At 40.0% G+C, this 22907-nt stretch overlaps 2 protein-coding genes and 1 long non-coding RNA gene across 8 annotated transcripts in view; 2 read left to right on the top strand and 1 right to left on the bottom strand.

Annotated features, from left to right (window-relative positions):
* The first annotated feature begins 420 nt into the window (after positions 1-420).
* On the top strand, positions 421-12177 carry LOC124211056 (sodium-independent sulfate anion transporter). 2 transcript variants are annotated; one of them, XM_046609712.2, is made up of 9 exons: positions 421-560; positions 6911-7140; positions 7532-7727; positions 8102-8322; positions 8397-8961; positions 9044-9270; positions 9590-9763; positions 10072-10234; positions 10822-12177. In XM_046609712.2, the coding sequence occupies exons 2-9, from the start codon at positions 6931-6933 to the stop codon at positions 10962-10964; spliced, it is 1899 nt and encodes a 632-aa protein (XP_046465668.1). In that variant the 5' UTR covers positions 421-560; positions 6911-6930; the 3' UTR covers positions 10965-12177. The 2 variants fall into 2 exon arrangements, with proteins under 2 accessions (XP_046465668.1, XP_046465669.1); XM_046609713.2 differs by lacking the exon at positions 421-560 and adding an exon at positions 2773-2969.
* Positions 12178-12465: 288 nt separating this feature from the next.
* The window catches only part of mwh (multiple wing hairs), a 55368-nt gene continuing 44926 nt past the window's right edge, over positions 12466-22907 (bottom strand). For all 4 annotated transcript variants that reach the window (XM_046609710.2, XM_046609711.2, XM_069133255.1 and 1 more), the window contains exons 4-6: positions 18997-19285; positions 17661-17879; positions 12466-16232 (exon numbers count right to left, since the gene is read on the bottom strand). In XM_046609710.2, coding sequence (XP_046465666.1) covers positions 14175-16232; positions 17661-17879; positions 18997-19285 — 2566 coding nt within the window. In that variant the 3' untranslated portion in view covers positions 12466-14174. The remainder of the gene's footprint in view (positions 16233-17660; positions 17880-18996; positions 19286-22907) is intronic.
* LOC124211059 (uncharacterized) lies at positions 20630-22766 on the top strand. 2 transcript variants are annotated; one of them, XR_011176301.1, is made up of 3 exons: positions 20630-20773; positions 21467-21537; positions 21981-22766. It is a non-coding gene; the product is annotated as an uncharacterized lncRNA (long non-coding RNA). The 2 variants fall into 2 exon arrangements; XR_006881375.2 differs by having other exon boundaries at positions 22173-22766.

The raw sequence follows: 22907 nt of genomic DNA on the forward strand, positions 1-22907 counted from the left end.
TCGTCGCTCGCAGAATGGCCGATGCCTCGGCTACGTCCGGAGGAGTTCGAGAATCGTCGCGCGCTCGTTTCACGCGCTTGACGCATTCGAGTTCAAACATGGTTCAAACATCCATCTTCTAACGTTCCACTGGCGCGAAAAATCGAACGGTTTTCAAACAGTGTGCAATCGCACGATACAGAGCTTCGAAATTCGGCAAAGAATACCGGCACGATATCTCTCGCTACACATCAGACGTATTTCTATTTTTCGTTTTATCCGATCAGGTACTTTGGTCTTATTTGTCCCCGTTGAATTTTGTCCGGACAATCGACCAAGCTTCGTATTATCGCCTTGCGTTAGGCAGCCCGCCGTACAGCAGCATGCCGTTCTTGCCTATGTGTAGGTGACCGAGATAGTGACGTCATAGGCGGTGGGGGTAGCGAGTCGGAAGTACAGCTAGCGTGGTTCAGCCGTGGTGGAGGCTGCCGCGGTGCTTAGTCGCTCTTCGACGGTGAAAAAAAAATGTGTGACGTTATAGTGAGAGCGAGCTAACATTAGCCGAAGACATACTAACTTAGGTAAGATTTTACGGGTGTACATAAGCGCGGAACGCGAAAGTGTGTTTCGATTATTTAAAACGCCGCATAACAATTGTAGCGAATAAGTGAAGAAATCAATATTTTATATACACGGTGTGCACATTTATTCGCGTTACAGAACGTGAACGCATTACACACATTCATAAAGCGCTAGTGGTCAAAACTATTCGTATGTTTGTGCGATTAACGTGAGACTCACACAAGCAATTCACATAAGAATATTCAGGTTCGAAAAGAAAGCGAGAAAGGCATCGCGAGTAACGTAATAAAATTTCAAATTCGGCGTATAATGTATGTCAGTATAAGAATCTTTATTGGTACCCATATTATACGCTGATAATTAATAATTTGATAATTTAACTTTATCGTGCGGGTCAAATTATTGCAGGAAAATTGAACAATTGTTCAACTGTTGCAGCGCAACCTCCTTAATTTTTTTTTTTTTAACCACAAATACGTGTTTATCTGATGTGTACGTTGAACATTTTCGGGTTCATTGATTACTCCGTGCAGTATCTATACGAAACACGCTCTGCAGAAGAAATAGACTAATTCAACCTTTACGTTCAAAACGTGCGCTACACGCAATTTCGTAATATAATATATTAAATATGTCGTTCAGATCATTCTGTGCCGCAATTTAATATGGTAAAAACAATTAAAGTCGAAGGTCGCGGTTTGACAAATGCGACTGTACGCGATTCGTTTTTATACCGAACAATTCCCTCGCGAGTTTACAATAATCTTCCTCTCGACTACACGTGTTGACAGTATGCGAAATAGCTGAACTTCCGTTTAATTCGTAGTTCAATTTCTTTTCTTGCACTTCGATCTTGATTCATCATACGAAACTGTGAAATACAACCCTAAGGACCTGTTTCGATAAGTCAATGTAATACAATATCGTTTCAAGCTTGTTACATTCGTGCATGTCACAATCAACACAATGCACACGCACTTTTTTAAACTTCGGAATGAGCCCCCGTGTTTCAAATAATCGCAACCCAGTACGCAGCGTGATGTGTAAACAGGCTGAAATATGCGAGCTCATTGTATTAAATATGTATTTAAATTGAGAACAAATAATATACATGTTATACAGGTATAAAATACGCGTGAATTATTATTCTCATCTGGAACAATATGAACGCACGTGCAGCTCGTTACGTCGCGTTGACCAGGCTAGTATTAATTGTTTCAATTAGACCGAGTCGATTTCACAATTCATAATTTCCAATGGACTCGAATAGATCCGCGTCCATGAATTCTTCTTGTTTTATGACGCGGAACGTATCGATTCGCGTTTTTCATTATCGCTACTTGCGGAATATGCTATTGAGGAAAAAAAATTGTTTTCACGGTCAAGTACTTATCACATTTCATCTTTAATTATTTAATTGAAAGTTGGACGCTTTTGACGGCATATTTTTAATTTAATCGGAATTTTATCATACAGTTTTATTATCAACAATAATAAACCTCTTACATAAATCTGAAATTCCAAGTTTATATTATAATTTACGTATACTCAACAGTTGATTAAGTATAACGTCTATAATTCAATTCGTAATTGTAACGAATATGATTTAAATTTCACTAACGAATACTTTATGATACAGAAATGATAATAATAACAACAACAACAACAACAACAACAACAATAATAATAATAATATGCAATGAGACTGTCACATTTAATGCGATATGTAACCTCTACAATCGTCTGCGAATAATTATGACTCTTACGATGGTTAAAGTTTTTCCGCAGTTTTGTGAGAAAAAAAAAAAAAAAATCGGATAACATTATACGTTAAAAATGCAGGTGAGATAATTTCACATATCTCAATATATTTTCTTCGCAATCGTTTTTAGTGGCAAAACTTTATCCGGGATGAAGTGACACGTAAACTATACATAATACAGATAACGGCTCAGTACTTTTTACACCCTAAGTATAAATTTGGCAACATGCCTGCTACGTGCATGCATAAAATACTTTATACGTTCTAATTTCCACCTACAACTTGGCGATCGGTGATTGCCGCCCGTCGGTATAACGAGGATGCAAAAAGCACGAAGGTTGTTTTCGCGATTATACCTCCCGGCTTCGACCAGCGCTGAGATCCGATTCGTCGGTTGATCTTACTTTCTGTCGATTACTGCACGGTCTTGAATATCGTGCAACGTGGTTACCTACGATTCCCGGTGAAGCTGCAGGTATCCAATATAAGTACCGGTGCCAAATGACACCGTGGTTCAGTGCACGGAATGGAGCGGACAACTTTACACAAGCGAAATAGATTCAAGAACTGTCAGCTTAGGTCGTAGAACAATTATTAGAGTGAGATCGCGTATGCCGCTTAAGCCAAGTGTGCATATAATATATACGTATGTATATGAATACACTTTTTCCCCTTTGCGAATTTTTAAAATTCGAATTAACATTTAAGCTAATTCTGAACTATAGAACGCGTCGAGCTATATTTACACACCAACTTCTGCATACCTTTCGGGCGTTTAGTAACTCGATAGCTGACAATTTTCGTGACACATAATCATTTTACTGAGAATGAGCAGAAATTCCCTTGATCTATTATTTCTACAAATATCTACAGCCTCGTGGATTGTGAGATTTAAATGTACCATCTGCTTTGCAGCGAAATATTAGTACAGAGAAAGTAAAGATCACAGCTGAACAAAGTGTGATACATATAGAGGAAGTAAAATTTCAAATGAAAAATTGAAATAACTATTTTCTTAGATTATTAGAGAAATTTTATAAACTTGTAGAAATATAATCGCTGCGAATTGTGCGATGCAAATTTTTTTAAACTTTACTCAATCCTTGTGGAATTTATTGGATAAAAATTTTTTTGAAAAGTATTTCACCGTGCCACCGAAAGTTTTGCTTCATTTTCCTTGTGCAACAATTGGCTAAATCGAAATACCATCTATCTAAAGGTAAATGATTGAATGGCTGCGCTATTAGCGAATTGCGGTAAAAGTAAACGTAGAATAACTGTAGTGTATAATTGGAAACCAGTTTTGACCCCTCTGTTATCCATATCTTTTCATCTCGCCAGCTGGGAAATCGTCTATTTTCTGTAATTACCGCTAACTCGTGTTTTCGCGTCTTATTAGTTTCTGCCACTACACGCTGCCGGGTCTTCATTGATTAATTGTTTAACACGTCAGTTTAAATTGGCGATAAATGATTGCGCAAAGAGTTCAACTTCGGCTTTTATTATAGACACGTAGCATTGAATTACACACACATATGTACAGGGTATTCCACGACATCTCGATCAAGACTCTACTTCGGTGTCTCATATTGCCGTGATAATTTTTTCTATGAAAGTAAATGACGAAATGCGCAATTGCAATTTTTATCAGAATTTTTGGACCCAGCTCGTCTGAATTATAATTTAAAAACTTTTAAAAATGAAACACTTTCTACAATATTGTAAAATGTAACAAATTTTTGACACCTATAAAAAGATGGAGATTTCATAACTTGGAAACATAAATAAGAAAGATAAGCAATAAACGACAAAAAAAATAAAAAATAAAAATAGAAATGATTAATATTGGATTGAATTTTTGACGTAAGAATGAACACAAAAGCTCATTACAACATCTCTCTGAATAGACATTTTTCTGCCGATCTTATAATGAGCTTTTGTGTTCATTCGTATATAAAATATGCAATCCAATAATAATATTATTTTTGTTTTCACTTCGCTTATTTATTTTTTCAAGTTATGAAATCTTCATCTTCTGATAGGTGTCGAAAACTTTGTTATATTTTATAAGATTTTTCACAGTTTTTTTAGATTCTAAAGAGTAGCGTTTTTTTTTTTTTTTTTTTATTCAACTTTTTAAACATACTTCAGATACGCTGGGTCGAAAAATTCGCAAAAAAATTCTGATGGCGTTTTTTGTCATGTGTTTTGAATTTTGATCGAGATGTCGTGGAATGCCCCATTTATACTCGATTCGATCGGGCAGCCTCCGGCTCTCCGCATCTGGAGATCACATCCAATACCTATAATACCTATCCAATTAATACGGTTCGGCGCATTGCAGGGCTCTTGTGCCTGCACAGCGAAGAAAGAAATGATTGTCACTTCATTATTTGATTAGGATCAATCGTAGGCAATAAATACGTGTATCTGTCTATCCGTTGATCCGCGCCGCGATGCTTACCCCTAAACTTTCTATCCTTCAATTATGACACATGATCACCGCGTTGGGGTCAACGTCTGGATAATTCATATAAAAAAAAAAAAAAAAAAACCACACACAGGCCGGGTAACGTATTTAAGTATGCTGTACATAATCTTACTGACAATCGATCAGCATTCCATTCCGGAAACTTAATATCAAAGAGTTCAGTTGGTATCTTACACAATACTAGCTGGGAACAAGCACGCAACCTATCGAATAGCAATTATTTCTGTGTCACAGTTTTTCGGAATTTATTAATGGAATGTAAATAAAGTTATAAAAATCGTCACGATAATGCAAGCGAAGTGCAGACGTTATCGGTGAAGTTATTAGCGGCACAAAAATTCATACACTTTTTTTTTTTCTCTGACTTTATACCAACGGTATATCAATGTGACAGTCGTCGTGTAAGTTAAAAACGAAAATCGGTTAAGAATAAACTAGAGAGGAAAAAGAAAAAGAAATCGTCAAGGTTTGTATAAATTAACATTGCACCTTATCGCATGGTTTTGGTTTTTACATGCGTATATCGAGCACTTTGATAATTGGTGATGTAATAGCGACGAGTCGATACGTTTCAAGGGCGAAATATTTCCGGCTATTAACGAGTGATAAAATTTTGATTTTATCGCCGACGAGAGCTATACGTGTGACAAGGCGCACCTGTGGTTTATTTTTATTATTTTTTTACCCGACCACAGACGAAAGTTAATTTAATACATAGATCGGTTAAACGATGTTGCTCACGGCGAATAATTATAATCGTCGTTCAACTTTGCGGTCGTTAACACACATTCGGAATTTCGCTCATTTGAATAATTTCGCGTTTTAGCGTGGATACATAAAATTCACTCGTTAAGTACTTATCCTTCGGCAAAGTCTAGAATGGTGGTGTAAAAGTTACGAGTGAATGGATCGAACTTCTACGTCACGGTGCTCGTTTTACTCCTGTTCGTTTTACGATTTCAAATTCCGATCAATAATAATTGTACAGCACTTGCGGCGTCGCGGTCGTGAACAAACGTGATGTTTACTGTTGTACTGAAAATTTTTAAACACGATCTAGGTATGTACGGAGATACGTGTATTTAACAAGTGAAGAAACGTCGACCTTGATTCACGTGCGAATATATATACAACTTGTACGTTCTACCCTGTATAAGAAAAACTTGCGCCTTTCCGCACGAATTATTTATTATAGACTTGAACCGGGTTAACAATAGCTGCTAACTTACTGTTACATCATCGAAAACCTTGAATGTATCATGCACATCGTGTAATCAAATTCTCGATTATTACAATACAACTTACGACTAATATTTTTACTTTTAAATTGCTTCTACCGCGGTACAAGTTGTTGTTTGTACGCCCGTTTGTCATATTTTCAGCCTAAATTGATCATTTTTAATTGCATATCCAATTAGGTGTCTATAACATGATATTACAGGTTGACACGGATTTTGAGTCTGGGTTCTAAATGTCAAATTTCAATTTCTTCCACGTGATTTAATCCATGAAAATCACGAAATCCGTAGATGTCAAAAAATCTGGACACCTTTCTTCCGAAGCTGGAACCAATTTTTATAAGGATTCTACCGGGTCCTTTTGGCCTGACATGATTTTCTTCAATTTATTTATCATTTTTTTAAATATCTTTCTCGCAACAAACCAAATTAGCATCGAATGATGTATACATATAATATATATATAAGTATTTAGAATTTGATAACGGTGTAGTGTATTTTCGTTTCTTTACCGATTATTTAACATTTAGAAATGATCCAATCACCACTGATTACCTTACACCTGATTGATTAGCCACAAATGCGATACACTTCCGTGTTCGAACTACAGATTAAGTGTATAGATAAATATGAGTGATAAAAATGATTCATGCTACTTGTGTATTACACGTATCCCGAGTTACGCGAGTATCGTAACCAATGCGCTTATAAATAATGATCCATAGCAATAATAGATCCAAATGAACTGATAGACCTTTAGGGTTCAACCCCTCTCCGCTCCAATAATCACCAAACAAAAAATTTCCTACAATTTGAAATAATAGTCTTAATAATTAATAGATTGACTTACTGATGCAGGTGAAAGGCAAGTATTAAAAATGGCGGTAAAACAAGAGGATCGATGGCGAAATCGCAAGGGTGCGGGATGCTTGATGAAAATGGCGAAGAAGAGGGCGCCGATATTGTCATGGCTGCCGAAATACAATTCGGAAAAATTGTTAAGCGACTGCATCGCCGGTGTGACGGTGGGCCTGACGGTTATACCGCAGGGTCTGGCCTACGCCACATTGGCGGGTCTCGAGCCTCAGGTAAAACGAGATCAGTATTTACAGTGCCTAGTTTCACTTATCGCCAACTGTTATCGAGTCGCGTCGAATGGCCGGTGTATGATTGCATTAATTCGACCCGATCGAACAGTTTGATATACCGAAAAAGTTGTTTTCCCGCCAATCTAGCGCACCGATGGAAATTTATTATATTGGGTGTCGTTACTTTTAAACTTCTTCAATTGTTCTCAGGTTGCAAAATAGTGATTTTTACTTTAAATGTCTGATTATACGTCAACGTTACTGACTTCAGCCTCATCAAAATCCATCCACTTTCTTCAGCTGTCTCATGCTCGTACATACTCATGTAGAAGACCTCCTTAAGGAACTCCGTTCAACGGTAATCATAATTAGAAATTTTTTTTTGGAGTAGTACGGACTCTACTCCGCTTTCATAGGGGCGATGGTCTACGTCGTTTTCGGCTCCTGCAAGGACATCACCATCGGCCCGACCGCCCTGATGGCCCTCATGACCAACCAATACGTCAAAGGCAGGAGTGTCGATTTTGCGGTCCTTCTGGCCTTCCTATCCGGATGCTTGCAGCTCCTGATGGCCTGTCTGCGCCTCGGTGAGTCAGCAAACAGTCTCCGTAATTAGGACAGACGCGTTTTTTTTTTTTTTTTGGCTAGCCTATAGTACCGTATAACGTGGCCACCGATTCATCCATTCAAAGTGAGGATGTGGACGCAAATGGTACAAAACTATTTGATCAGCTACAGCAATTGTAACACTGGTTCTTGGACAGTTGAGTGTCGAACAAAAACGTTTCGATTGATATCACCTGTGAAGTATGTTTTTGATATTAATTCAATAATTGGTCGGTCTTATTGTTCTGGAAACGTTTACAAAACATTTTACCAGCGATGTACTCGGGCAAAGATGGTGCATTGAGCCCAACTGCACGACAGATTGGTTGACTTGTGCTTTCGACATCCTGAACAGGTGTCCTTGTTGACTTCATCTCGGTTCCGGTAACCGTGGGTTTCACTTCGGCAACATCGGTGATAATCGCAGCCTCGCAATTGCCGAGTCTCCTGGGACTGAAACTCCGTTCATCCGGATTTCTGGACACTTGTACGAAAGTCTTCTGGAACATCGGTCAGACGCGGCCCTGGGACGCCGGGATGAGTATATCCTGCATAGCGGTTCTCCTCCTCTTGAGGGTAAGACCGCGTTTCTCAATCACGTTTAGTTGAAGTTTGCGGTACTTGTTTCGTGACGTACGTACTACTTCCAGAAATTAAAAGACATAAGACTGACGAGTGGCGGCGAGAAGCCAACTAAACGGCAGGAGGTTCTCGCAAGGATAATGTGGCTCGTTTCGACGTCGCGAAACGCCATCGTGGTCATAGTGTGTTCGGTGATAGCGTACAAAATGGAAACCTCGGGTTCCGGTTCACCGTTCCGACTTACCGGTCCCGTCCGTTCAGGTCTGCCGGAATTTTCCCTGCCGCCGTTCTCGACCCAAGTTGGCAACCGGACCCTATCCTTCCTCGAAATGTGTTCGGAACTCGGTTCCGGGATCGTCCTCGTACCCATAATCGCCGTCCTTGGTAACGTTGCGATAGCCAAGGCCTTCGCAAGTGGCGACAACATCGACGCGACCCAGGAACTGTTCACCCTTGGACTCTGTAACGTCTTTGGGTCCTTCGCCAGCTCCATGCCGGTGACAGGGTCCTTCAGCAGATCAGCGGTGAATCACGCGAGCGGGGTGAAGACTCCGATGGGTGGAATTTATACCGGGGTCTTGATCCTGTCGGCGCTGAGTCTGCTCACGCCGTATTTTTACTTCATACCGAAAGGTGATTAGAGGACGAAGAATTGAAAGGTTGCATGATTCGTTCGTTCGAGGAATTGTTTCTACACCGTTATAACTTCTTTCAGCTTCTTTAGCTGCGGTCATTATTTGCGCTGTGATATTCATGATTGAGTACGAAGTTGTGAAACCGATGTGGAAGTCCAGCAAGAAGGATCTCGTACCAACGTTCGTCACTTTCTTGGTATGCCTCGTTGTCGGAGTCGAGTATGGCATTCTTGTCGGCGTTGGAATCAATCTGATGTTCCTTCTCTATCCCTCGGCTCGGCCCACCATAATCGTCGAAAAGTGTGTCGTAAGTATACCTACAAGCGATTATTCATAGAGAAGAAAGTCTTACTCATTTATATAAGACGTCGCTCGGGCGTTGGCGGTTTGTTCGATTGTTCTAGAATTTTCAAATACATCGATATTGTATATCATCAAACCGGATTCGCTTTCTTTTTCAAATCTTTTCGACATGGCTTTCTCGGCGTTATGGTTTATCGATTTTCCTTCCCAACATTCTGAAAACCATAGAAAACAGTCTAGTTTTTTAAGAAAAAAAACCGCGGGCAAAACAGTCCGGCATCCTTTTTCAAGCCTTGCGATAACTTTGCGCACTTAATTTTCAGACGGATTCTGGTGCGGAATATCTTCTGGTAACACCGGGTAACAGTTTGTACTTTCCCGCGGTCGACTTTATCAGACAATCAGTTGGTCGTGCCGCAAGACGAGAAGGTTGCAGTCAGTTGCCGGTTGTCATCGACTGTCGGTTCGTCCTCGGAGCCGATTTCACCGCAGCAAAGGTATAAAAAGCCCGTTAAAAAGTGACAAAATATAGGACTTGAAATGGGAAGTAAGAATTATTTTTCAATTACGAAGTAGCTTGGATAAAATTTGAACTATAAAATTACCTTCAATCGGAGAGTAATTCTTACTTCTCATTCCTATTCCTATTTTTTTTTTTGTATTGTGTATTATTTTTTTACCTCGCTGTGTGTGGGGTCAACAAATATGTTGTTCTCTCTAATTAATTATTGACTTTGCAATATGCAAATTACCTGCATTAGACCGTAGTGACAGTATTACTAATGAAAACATGTTTCACCATCAGGGAATAGCTGCGTTGATAAATGAGCTCAACAACCGTAAACAAGGATTATATTTCTATAATCCAAGAGCTGATGTTGTTGCCGTTTTGAGAGGCGCCTGCGGCGAAGATTTTCAGCACGTTTCTACCCAGGAAGAACTTGCCTACCTTCTATACTCTAATCCAGGTAAGAAATCAGCGAGATTTTCATCTACCTCAAGATTCACAAATTGTGATTTCACTCGTGATTCAAACAACGGTTCGTCAATTGGGCTAGCAATCAAGCTTACTGATGTTCCAAAGATCGCGAAACTTAAGGTATATTATACGAATACCAAGAGACAGAAAACGCCGAGCAGGCTGTGAGACTTTCATTCGAATAGTCTAACGCGCATGCGTTAAAATTCTAGAGCAATAGCGGTCGTTTTGTCAGGATGACCAACATTTTTGAGGTTAGATATATTGCGGCGACCTGCCGTCTGAACTTATAACGGTTGGTCAACCTGACAAAACAACTGCTTTTACTCTAGAATTTTAGCGCATGCGCGTTAGACTAAGAGACTGTTAGCTACTCACTTTGTATAAAGTGAAATGCCCGATAAAAACGAGTTTCACGTAATATAACTAAATGCGAGTCAAATAGAATAGTGAATTTTTGCTGCCAGATGGCGTCTTCTGATACTTTGAATTTCGGTGCTTGACTCGAGACTCTACCGAGATTCCTTGACAAGCAAATTTCCGCATATAAATTTCTGGTTATTCATTATCTTGTAGACAAATCAAGACAGCTCTTGGAAGTAAAGAATGAAGAATCTCAACCACTGACAGGGCTAAATTCGGGACTTGTACGCAGGAGTCAATCGTCCCATGAACTGAACGAGGTGACAAGTACACTGCTCAACGCAAGCGTGGCTTGAGACATAACCAGAAACGGTTCTAATCCGTGTTTATTATTTGATTAAGAATGTTTGTCACTCTGGGAGAAAAAAAAAAAAAAAAAACACGTAGATGTTATGATTTCAGCGACAAATACAAAGTACAGTTAAAAACAAAACCTCGCTGTGTTTAATATCTCTTTAGTGTTTTTACCTAGTAATTTAGTAATTGTAATTGCATGGAATACGTGTAAGTGATTCTGATTTGTTTGATAAAACTTTTTGCATTTTCTTTCGTACAAGATGAGAGTCAAGACTGGAATAACACAAAACACAGATGTATCGAAAGGATATATATGTATGCCTTGAAACTGTAACATTTGAAGCTGATATTATTTCATCTATATCATACAATAATATCAATTTTAGTACCAGATGGCAAAATTTCCTCTCTGTGCGATATAGCGGATCGTGGATTTACTTGCGTCTTTGGCATGTAGGCATAGAAATAAAATGTGCAGGGGAAAGCGGGACAAGTTGACGATTTCACATATTCGATGGTTTTTTTTTCCCCTCTTAGACCCCAGCTGGAAATAGAAAAATTGAATTTCAGTAACTAAAGGATTGAGGGGTACCTAATTTCACAAATTCGCGCGATGTGCAAATTTATCCAAGATGAGAAAAAAAAAGAAGAAAGAAATGGCAGATTTACCTCGTCATCTTGCCCTGCAGTTCTACTCGAGCCTAGATCTTAACGTATAAAATTGTGACACAATTCACCGATTAATGAATTCTCGAACTGTTTTTGATATCGCAAATTTTTAACGAGTATTTTATCTTACGCGTTATAAAATATGAGTATTTACTTAAATTTGACATTTACCGTAGAATCGTAAGAGAAATTTTTCTTACCTGTATAAATGATATAACTTTTGCCGTATCTTATACCTACAAGTATTTTTACACTGTAAGTAATTATAACTAATGGATAAAAGAATAGCTGATTATAATAATAATACGTTCTTTTCAAGAATTAACAAATCGGATTAAATACTTGCGTGGACTTTGTTGAAAATTTTGTAGAAAACTATATAAACAAGCATCCCTAATTTTTTTTCTCTTTCAAATCGTGTCTCCTTGGATAGCCAATCGTTATGTAAGAAAACTTCAACTACATACTTACACATGTAGGTGAAGAGAATCACCCACGATTGTTATTGTATAACGGAATGATACATACCCTACATAAAACGAATTTTCTTGTTTCTTTTTACGCACTTTTCCTCGTTCCAGCTGTCTTTGAATAGGTACATACATACATCAGCTAAAAGAAAAAAAGATCGTGTTTGATAGTAATAATAAAACCCTTCGGCGAGAGTCGCTGCGACATAATGTTTTATGTTGAAATTTGTTTTTTTTTTTTTTTTTTATTTATACAAACAAATATGAATATTGTGTATATAATACACGGTATACGATATTAACTAAAAAGACTGCGCAGTGATTTGAATCAGAAAAAAACACTATCGTGACACCGTTTAAACCTAGTTGTGGTATAGTTTATATTTTACTTGAATATCGTAGAAGATACATTAAATTATACTGATAAATTAGAACTTAAAAGTAGACCGGAAATTGGCGCGGAACAATCTGTTCCATGAAACCGTTATCTGCAGCTCTATCTATCTAGAGTTGCCGAAACTGAATCACCGTATTTGTGATATAAAAAAAGAATTCACGGCATTTTTTCCTTCTCTTCTTTCATCAACCCTTCGAAGCAGTCCGTTTTAATCCTACGATTGCATCGAACAGCCCAAAATCTGGACCGTAAGCAAAAAGATGTTTGATTTGTTTTCTTCTTTTTTCTTGCTTTTTTGTAATCCTGGCGCTGAGAGGTTCGATAATCGGATAGAAGTTTAACGAATTCGAAAGGTAAAAGTTCAAAAAAGAAAAAAGAGACACAGTTTTTTCTTTTATACTTTTGAAACATTCTGGGATGTATCCTGCAATATTCTTTTGCAATCAAACAATCTCAATCAATCTCAAACATTTTTCAAAAACGAAGTAACGCTAAACTTCTGAATACTTTTCATTACCTCAAACTTGTATATTCGATGTGACAAGTTATTTTTTTCACGCTTTGAATTGAGAAAGATCTACTAATCACGAGGAATATAAATTCGCAGAAAATAAGACAACGGTGTTAAATTTTTATCGTTGCTCCTTTTATACGTAGAAATGAAAATAATCAGTGGGAATGAGTCAGTGGGTAAACAAAGCGAGATAATCGTTACCCTCTAGCGAAGAATAAAAAGATAAAACGTAAATAAAATAGAAATAAAAGGCGAAAACAGCTCACGCACTTCTGTTTGTAACGTATTCGAAGCACGCGGAAAGGTTGACATTTTTACAAGCTGTAAAAACGTGACTCAAGCATCGCGTCGAATGCTCGTACTCGTATAAGAATAACGTTTAGTATTCGTAACATGTTTTCCTGCAGATATATACTCGTCACAGTCGTGCTGTCGCATGATATCGGTACTGAACGAAAGTAAAACACAATACATAATGCATGCATTCATCAGTCGGTTGGGTTTGCAAGACAATTATTGTAATAAACATCCGGAGATAAGGAGAGTGGAGAAATAAAGGAATTTGTTTTTTAATTCCTTCTCTCCGGATTTCCCGCTTTTCTGTTTTGCTTCCACAATGCTTTTTCACAGATTAATGTAGATCGATGTTTTTCATTGTAACTAATCGATCGCAGCGTCTTCGTATTATTTAGTACTTCACGAATTACGAGATAAAACCGCAACGCATTCACGGTTCTATACGATCCGAGAAATGTATAACGTGTAAGTTATACATCCATGTAATATTATTAAAATCAAAATATTGCACACACTTTATCGTTAGTCATAAGGTACGATTTTCTTATAGTAAATCTACAATATATTATACTATCCATACTGCGTTAATAAACTACAATTACGATCATGTTAAAATCTGGACAGGGGGAACCAAGGTAAAATTTCTAGAGGTTATTAATTTTTCTAACAAGAAAGACAAAGAAAAAAAAAAAATTTGCAATCGGAATTAGCGAAAGTTCAGAAACATGTATGTTTTTAAAAAATCGCGGATAAAAATCGACTCCGGCGAAGCTGTCCCTTTTATAAATTTAATTTCTAACCGGTTCCCCAATATATGTTACCTAAAATTAAAGCTTATCTGAAAAGAGGTCAAGACCCGGTATCAATAGAGACCGGAAATGACGTCGGTGACCTTGCCGTGTTTGTTATTACCGGCGTTCGTTTGCAGAACGATTGAATTTCTGCAGGGGTTGACACCATCCCTAGCGGGTGTCAATTTGGCCTGGTGCAGGTTGTTCCCGGAATACTTTCCGGCGTTGAACCTATTCTTGGACAGGCCAAAGGCGTCGTAGGACCTCCCGGGAAGGTAGATACCCGACTCGTTCGAGCCCTTCGAGAACTTGCTGCCGACGCTCTTATCGACGGAGAAAGAATCGGGCCGACTCGAACCGGAAGCGGACAAAACGGCGCGGTCGCAGGTCTGCGATCCGGACTTTCTCGGGTTGTTGAGCTCGGTCTGATAGCTCCACTGGAGGTTGTTACCAGCGGGGGTAGATTTGTCGGTGTAAAGCTCGTCGCTGCGTAGGTGTTTGGATCCAAGCTTGCAAAAGCTCGCGTAAAACTCGTCGTTTCTTATCTGTTGTCGGTTGTCGCGAGTCGCGCTCTTGGCTCGTTTATCGGGCCTTAACCGGGCCCCGTTTTCGCCCCACTCCTTATCCTCGGTGAGAACGATATCGACCATGGAATCGAGGCCCTCGTCAATACGGTCAAGGGACTTGGTCAGCAGGCTGGAATTTTTCGGACAGGCCTGCGATTCGCCCCTGCGCGCCATCTGCGTGACGACTGGTTCTAGGTCGAAATTCGTAACGTAAAAAAGTCCCGCGTCACTTCCGCCGCGCGAGGAAGAAGCCGGGGATTCCTTGGCGCCTAGGGACACCTGATGGAATGACTCGGAGCGACGCATCCCCGTGCCGCTATCCGCGCTCAGATTATCGACCGAGTTGAGACTCTCGAACTTCCTTATCCGGCCCTCAACCCCACTCTCCGACCGCTTCACCCGCTGTCCGCGACCCCTGGCGTCAAGGCAGTCCTGACTCGATGTCCTGCGCAAGGTCTTCCTCCTTCCTTCCTGCGCGCTGCCCTGACTGTGGGCTCTATGGCTAACGAATCCGGCACGCCGCGCCATCCCTCCGTCGTAGTTGCGGATGGTCTTGTTGGACACAGTCTTGTCGACGGGAAAAGGTGGAGCGGGCTCCTCGGCGGGATATTTAAGCCTTGAGGCACTGAGGAGCGAATCGCTGCCGTCGCCGAGGGTCTCCTCTTCGATCTCCTCACCCGGTGAAACGTAGGGCTCTTCGTTACCGGCGAAGCCGCATCCGCGTCCGGCCAAAATGGCGGAGATGCAGGGAGCGCTGCGCTTCGGGGGTTGCGGGTGGATAATGGCGGGCACAATAGCCTCCTCGATGTCGGGTCCCTTAACGAGTATTTTGAGGCTCCCACCCGCGGAGGATTTGCTCACAGTCGATCGGCCCGAGCTGAGTTTCCGCGTCGCCGTGGAGCCGGAGCAGCTTAAATCCTCCGAGTCGGCGGGTCTCCGCCCCCCGAAATACGTCACCGGGTTCGGCTCGCTTCGTTGGGTCTTAGGGCCCCCCGGATTGTTCGGCCTCGAGCTCACCGAGGAGCAGGACTCTGGCGGTCGACGCTGCCCATGCTTCACTCCTCCGGTCTTGTCCTCGTACTCCTCCTCCGCGTCCTTCACGATGATCCGGAGCTCCTCGATCACGTCGTCGATCGTCGTCTCCTGGTCGTTGTCCGGCAGCCCCGAGGCCTTAGGCCCGCCGTCGAGATCCTCGCGCTTCAGGAGCTCCTCCGGAGTGCTCGAACGCTCCGAGGAACTTATCCCCTCGTCCTCGGCGTTGAGCGAGGCGTTGTTCTCACCCGGCTTCGAGGCCAACTTCGAGGCGTTGTATCCGTTCATGTTCACCACCTGGAGAGTCTCGATCTGTCGCTGAAGCGACAGGATCTTCTTCCCCAACATCCGGCACGTTTCCTCCGCTCGCGATGCCCGCTTCTGCAAAGCCTCGACGTCCACGCAGTTCCGGGACCATCGATGCACCTCCTTACGTAACAATTCCGTCATCGACTCCTCGACGCTCGAGTCCAGATCCGTTAACCATTCTTGAAGCACCTTTGGCTCCAGACCGGCTTCGCAGGCCTCCGCCTGTATGGGTTGTCACGAATTTTATAATCAGTTTGCGTTGGGTGACTGATATCAGTCATGCTTGGATGAAAAGTCTTCTACGATATTGATGGGCGCTGGTCAATGTTCCGAATGTTCAAAGTTCAGGCAGACAGCTGTTACACCGAGTAGACAAAATTCTGGATGGTTAAACACCGAATGGTCAGAATGGTCTGTCTGGACTTTGACTGTTTGGAACTTTGACCCGTACTGGACATTTGTTGGGATCGTCTCGAATATTGATAGGATTGTCGTTGAAGCATTGAAAAAATCATTCCAATGACTCCAATTGATTGTGTTTCGGAAGGAAATCAACGAAACCATAAATAGTGCATGCTGAACGACAATTCAGCCGGGGGAGTGGGGCTATTGATTTGAAGGAGTCGTAAATTTAACAGCTGGGAATCAAATTGCAGTAAATGAACGGACCTTGTATCACCGAATTAAGTATTTGTCTAAGTAACTGGGAATCAAACCATGTAATCGAAATCATTGCAAGTAATCGAAATCTTAAAAATTCTTGCAAGTCAGGCATTGTGATCGTCAAATGGTTTCAATTCATTATCATTCTGTTCATTAACATATCTCAACATTTGCTTTCACCGATGTTCTGTTTATCTAGTGATTTTTATTCATTTCCATTTGTTTCCCAGGGCTCTGAATGATTCCTACTGGTTTGCATTGCTTCATTGTGATTTTCTGTTATTCTATCCGATCCGCAAATTTCTGAAAATCACCCAAAACGAATCACTGAAGCTCAGGAGTAACCTTGGAAATCAACAAAACCCACATGTCAATGTAGAAATCAATATAAGTAATTCTAAACCAATGTCAATGATTTAAAATCATTTATTGAATTTCACAGTAGACGGTCTCCCGATTTCAGCAAAAATATAATGTCATTTCTCGCGAAGGATTCACTTTTTCGAGATAATGTGTAGTCGGAAATGGTGTAGAAAGAAGTATACGAAATCGAAATATACCTGTAAAAAAATCCCAGAAAAACGCACCAGCATCATAAAAATTGAGACTCTTGAAAGTGAATGATTGTAGAATTTATTCCGGTACATTTGAATGTTAGAATATTTTATGTAGCAGGTACCAAAATTATCACACAGTATACCATAAATTCTAAATATAGTTACAAGACGTTTCGTTTTTCGATAAAGAATAGAAAAAAAAAGATTCAAACAAACGTTGTGAAAAAAAAAGAAAAAGAAAACTAACCGAAAAAACTCGACACGCAAATGAAAACAAGATAAACTGATTCGAAAATTAACATATCGTATAATACAGACTACCGGCACAAAGCGATTAAGGTGATGTATAAAAAAAAAAAATAAATAAAATAAAAAAGCAAATGAATGCAAAAACGATAAATCGCTTCTTCGACCTCGCGTCGTCGCTTACCTGAATATAAAGTTTCGTTTGCGCCCGAGGAGCGGACTTGATGAAGGCGTTCAAGAAGGATATTCCGGCGACGCGAAGAACAATGGCTGCGCTAGGAGCGAGCAGAGCTCCGGCCAAAAACCTGAACCTTCCGCCTTCTCCGTACCTCAATCTCAAAGTCGAAACGGCCTCGGAGACAGCGGCATGACCGCCAGGTGCTTGACAGACTCTCGTTAGTAGCTGTAAATTTAATGAATTCGCGGCATAAATGTTACGCCGAGTACACCGTACGCGTCTACGTACACGTATGTTATATTAGTCTAGCAGAATTCACCGTACATTCACCACGAGCATCCGTCATCGTGTCGCTTGTCGAGCCACGAGTAGAAATTTATTTACACGGAATGAAAGGAAAAAAAAAAATAAAAAATAGCGATAAAAAGAGTGAATAATAAAAAGAAAATGAATTAACAAACTAACGAACTTCTCCGTGCAAAGATTTAACGATTAGTATCTTACCGCAGAAGCTCGCTTATGTTTGCTTGTGCGAAATATTGTACGCAAATATCGTAGATAAAAAAGCTTGAATTTAGCAAAAGGCAAACAGAACCTGCCAGGCAATGTAAATGCGGATGAAATTATACGGATTTCACGACTAATTAATTATACAGAATGTTGAGATTTATGGTTTAAATATTAAATATAAAAGTAGGGTTTTTGTTTATTGCACGGTTGGCCGGCCTGCACGGTCAAAGTTCGGGGTTTGGCGAACGCGCGAATTATATGAGGCTGAAGTTAGTACCGATTGAGTAACGACACGCCGGAGGAAAAAGATCACTATTTTGTAATTTTGTAGTAACTTAGAAGCGGCTAAGTTTGGAAAATATTAATCACTTTTGCCCTATTATAATTTACTGTATTTCAGAGATTCCTAAAATTACTAAATAACGAGTATTCTGAAATACGAATAATTACAATAACGTTACTAACTTCAGCTTCAAAAAATTGCTGCTCGTACTAAACATGGCGTTAGCCACGCCGTAACATTTACAAGTTTGAGTCGTTGTAACAAAATTGTAGTAATCATTTAATATAAACACCAAAGACTTGCATTATCTAAAACACAGAATACGTGACAAAAGTTAGATACATCAAATGATGCATATTTCATAGAAGAGCCGAAATAATTTCTATAACCGATGCACCGTGAACTCTGAAATATTTATTGTTGAATCAGAATTTCCTTCAGACCATCGAAGTAGAAGGAAATAAAGAAAAAAAACACACTTGAAAAATGTGTTTGTTGAGGGGTAAAAAATGTCTCCTCGTCGGTGAAGAAATTAATTCAGCAATTTACCTGCAAGGCCAGAACTCTGGAACGATTTAGGCTGCTCGTGAGGCAAACGGCTAGAGCCAAAAGCCCCGGCTGAGCCTCGATAAGGAGTCTCGGAGCGTCGGCGCATCGTTCGCCACAAGCAGCGAGACACTCGACGCATCCCAATTCGTCCAGAGCTGCTCTTCGCGTACCGATTCTCGGACCAGTTTGACCGGAGGGTGGAGAATTCTGAGCGAGTTGGACACCCCTCAGGGTCTCCAGGAGCAGAGTTATCCCGTCTGCCGGTGCCGAGGCGAACTCCTGGACGAAACTGAAACGAGGAAAATCACGTTCCATTCAATTTTGAGAAATTCGAACGGTCCGGAACGGTCGCAAAAGATTTCGTTATATCGATTTGTCTCTTTTCATCAAGCGTACAGACGTAAAAAAAACGTTGTCGTATTTATCAAGTGCGAAGATTAAATATGCGGGGAGGGGGGTTAAAATTTGCAAGGATCAATATTTCGAATGACCGATATATTGAAAATTCAAACGTGCGAAAATAAAATAACGAAAGATGAATTTCGATATATCGGCCGTTCGAAATATTCATCCTTCCAAGGTTTTTGGCCCCCACCCGGAATGTTTTGTTAATTCTGATAAATGTGAGCTCGCTTGACGACAGAAATTATTGTTCTTATACCGTTATTTTATTGAAAAATTTGACACTTCGGTAACCGGAACTAAAAATTTTTCTCAATGTGTATCTTTGCATTTTATAATTTTCTTTTTCACACAACGACAGGGCTTCAAGATCCTAGTCGAGACGAGATTGAGGCCTGATAAGTATTGCTGAGGAATTTCTCTTCTCGAGCAAACGACGAAGCGGATGGTGATACGGTGCTTCGGAGGATGAATTAGAGTAGGTATAACGTCGACTGGATTACAGGTAGCGATAGTTACGACGACGGTCGGGTTTAAACACCGCGGCAATAAACCGAGATGCTGTGATTTTATTATCGCATATATTTTAAGCTCGCTTCAGCGCGCAGCCGAGTTAGACTCTTCGGAATCTCTCATTAGCCCTGAAAATAATTACCCGCTCTCGAGCAACGTTAATCAGAGCTATTATAGTTCCGCACACTGTCAGAAAAAAAAAAGTCACCGAATCGACTAAACGAATGGTCACGGGCGGCGAAGTAAATATTTCTTTGTCTCGATTCAAGATCTGTTTGTTTTAAAAAAATATTTAGTTTTTTTATTCATTCATTTATTTTTTTTAACAAAACGTTATTTTCGTAATACATACGTGACGGGAAAAAATGAAAACCAGACACATTTCGTATCTATATAATATGTTTATTTGAAGAATAATTTCGTCGAAGACCAGTGTAATTCGATTAATTGGAAAAAACGACTAAACTATTGATCGCGCAGCACCGGTTCGTATTCGAAACTCGAGTCCAGCGTCTCTTTGGCAATGCAGCCAGGATACAAAAGTGTAACAAGTAAGCACGAATAGTCCTGGCGTGCATAAACATACACGTAACGTCGGTATGCCTGCGCTGCGCATGCGCAAGAGTTGCGGTAGGTAGGCAATATTTTATGCCGATCGTGAGTAAACGCGGAGGCTGCATGCGGCTGCATTGTTCCGTACGTACTACACGGTGTGCGGGTATTTATACGTATGTATATTGTTTGGAGAAAAATGTGTCAAGCGAATGCTGAATTAATTGGAACCCCGCAGGACAGCCTCTTGTTTCCAACTTCTTCTACCTCTCTGCACGCTCAAGTGAATGAATACAATACCTACAGATATGTATGCAATACCGAATATGTTATACATCGTGTGTACAACGTACGTAAAGGGCATTCCACTACGACTAACGGATTTTTTTCAGATATTTAAAAATGGCGGGTGGTATTTAGACTACAAAAAAAAAAAAACGGGTAAACGAAAAATCAGAACTCGGAAAGTGTTTGGAAAAGAAATCTTGGGAAAAAAACATCGCGAATGTGTTTCGCGACTAGAGAAACAATTTTAAGAAATTAGAAATCAAATTGGAGATACGGTATGTACGTTGAGAATGCACGGGAATTGGTGAAACCGATCAAAGAAATATGAAAAATGATACGTAAAATATAAATAAACGTTCTTAAAACGGCAGCTTTTTTTTTTCTTTTTCATGGTCCAAAAAAAAAATCAATTCGATAACTGGTGAGATGAGTTTAAAAATTCATACAGGGTAAAGATGAGAGATTAAAAGTATGCGCAAATCGTATTGGAAGATTTTACGGGGTCGTAACGAGATAGGAAAAATCTTTGATGAAATTGAATAATGTAACGATCAACGTTTTACCGACAATGAGTTGGCGTGGAACGCCCCATATGTATACATGATGTGTATATGGATATATATATATATATATATATACACAAGGGCCGAATTATGGCCGAAAACCGAATCTCTCAGCATGTCCGCTTCTCCTGACAGCTCACCTTGATTTATAGATTCTTTTCCTGCGGCGCAGCTGCCGTGCTCGCCAAACGTTCGCAACTCTTCTTTCGTCTCGCAACAAAATGTAAGTATAATTGCGCAACCTACTCCAGGATATTCGCGTCTTGCAATTCAAGTGCCTCGATCTTGGATTTCTTATTGCGAAAAGTTTGGCTTTCAAATCGAGTTGAGAGAGATAGAAAATAATAATGGAATTTTTTTTTTTTTTTTATTTAAATAGATAAAAATTAACAATTCTCTCATTTACGAATACTTGTAGGCGGAAAATTCATACCTTTTAGATATTCAACTACCATTTCAGTTATATTCTTAGGGTAATAAAGTTAGTAAAAGGAATATCCATTTTTGTCCAACCACGATCTTATTCTTAAACAGTTCGAAAGGGTGTCGGTGGATTTTATCACCACTCTCCAGTACTGTAATCTTCACTTGAATATAATTTTCAATATTTACAATCGTCTGTAGGGTTATTTAATTTTAATTAATTAATTAATCAATTGATTTCAGAAGGTAAAGAAAGAAAAAAACAGAAATAGAAAAAACTTTACGCAGTGCGAATTCAATGATTTCCGCAGTTGTCCCGTCGTTGCCCGATTTTAGAAAAGCTGACAAATCCACGTCGAAAAATAATTTGCCAACATCGATCAAACGTGCATAGGTATTTAAATAACTGCGAGGAAATGTTCAAATTTATACCAGCTCCGATGTCGAGTGTAAATCACCACAGAGGCGTTTGTCCGTAACAGTACTTCAGCGGGCTGAGATTTCGCAACGGCACAGACAGATCATCGTGTACCGAATCCTTCCCTAGTTCGCGCATAATCTATTTCTAAAATCTGAACTCGAGGAGACGATAATACAGGTATGTAATCTTGAATTTACGCGTTTCAGCGAGTACATTTGTAGTAAAGACATGCAACGCGTGCAAACTGCAACCGGTATGCTATGCAAGGTCTTGAATTAGGTACGCGAGGTATAAGATTCCCGTATCGAAAGGCTAATGATCTTGAGATTTCTTCGATCTCGCCTCCTGCGTAGTACGTATAGTGCATTCAGCGTGTACGATGATGCAGGCAAAAGGATGTGCCGCTAGAGATTGGTCAGCTGTCGGCTCTCGATAGAACGAAGTCTGCCAAGAGCCGCAAGCTCACGTCACTCCTCAATTTCCGCATTAAAGTTGCAGAGTAAAACCGGTGTGTAAAAGGATGTGAAGAGATGAAAAAAAAAAGGAAAAAAAAAAAAAACTTAGCTACTTTTACGTCGTCCGAAGCGGTACTTTCAAAGCTCTGTATAAAAAGCAAATATACATATGTGCATGTATGTAAAACGTATAAATAAATTTTTTTCTACCCGTACCTGTAATTCCCAATTAATCATTTCATGCACAGAAGTTTTAATTTCAAGTTTTGATTCAGTCGTAATTATGCAGATAAT

Source organism: Neodiprion pinetum, chromosome 2 (genome assembly GCF_021155775.2).
Source record: "Neodiprion pinetum isolate iyNeoPine1 chromosome 2, iyNeoPine1.2, whole genome shotgun sequence".
Taxonomy (NCBI): Eukaryota; Metazoa; Arthropoda; class Insecta; order Hymenoptera; family Diprionidae; genus Neodiprion; species Neodiprion pinetum.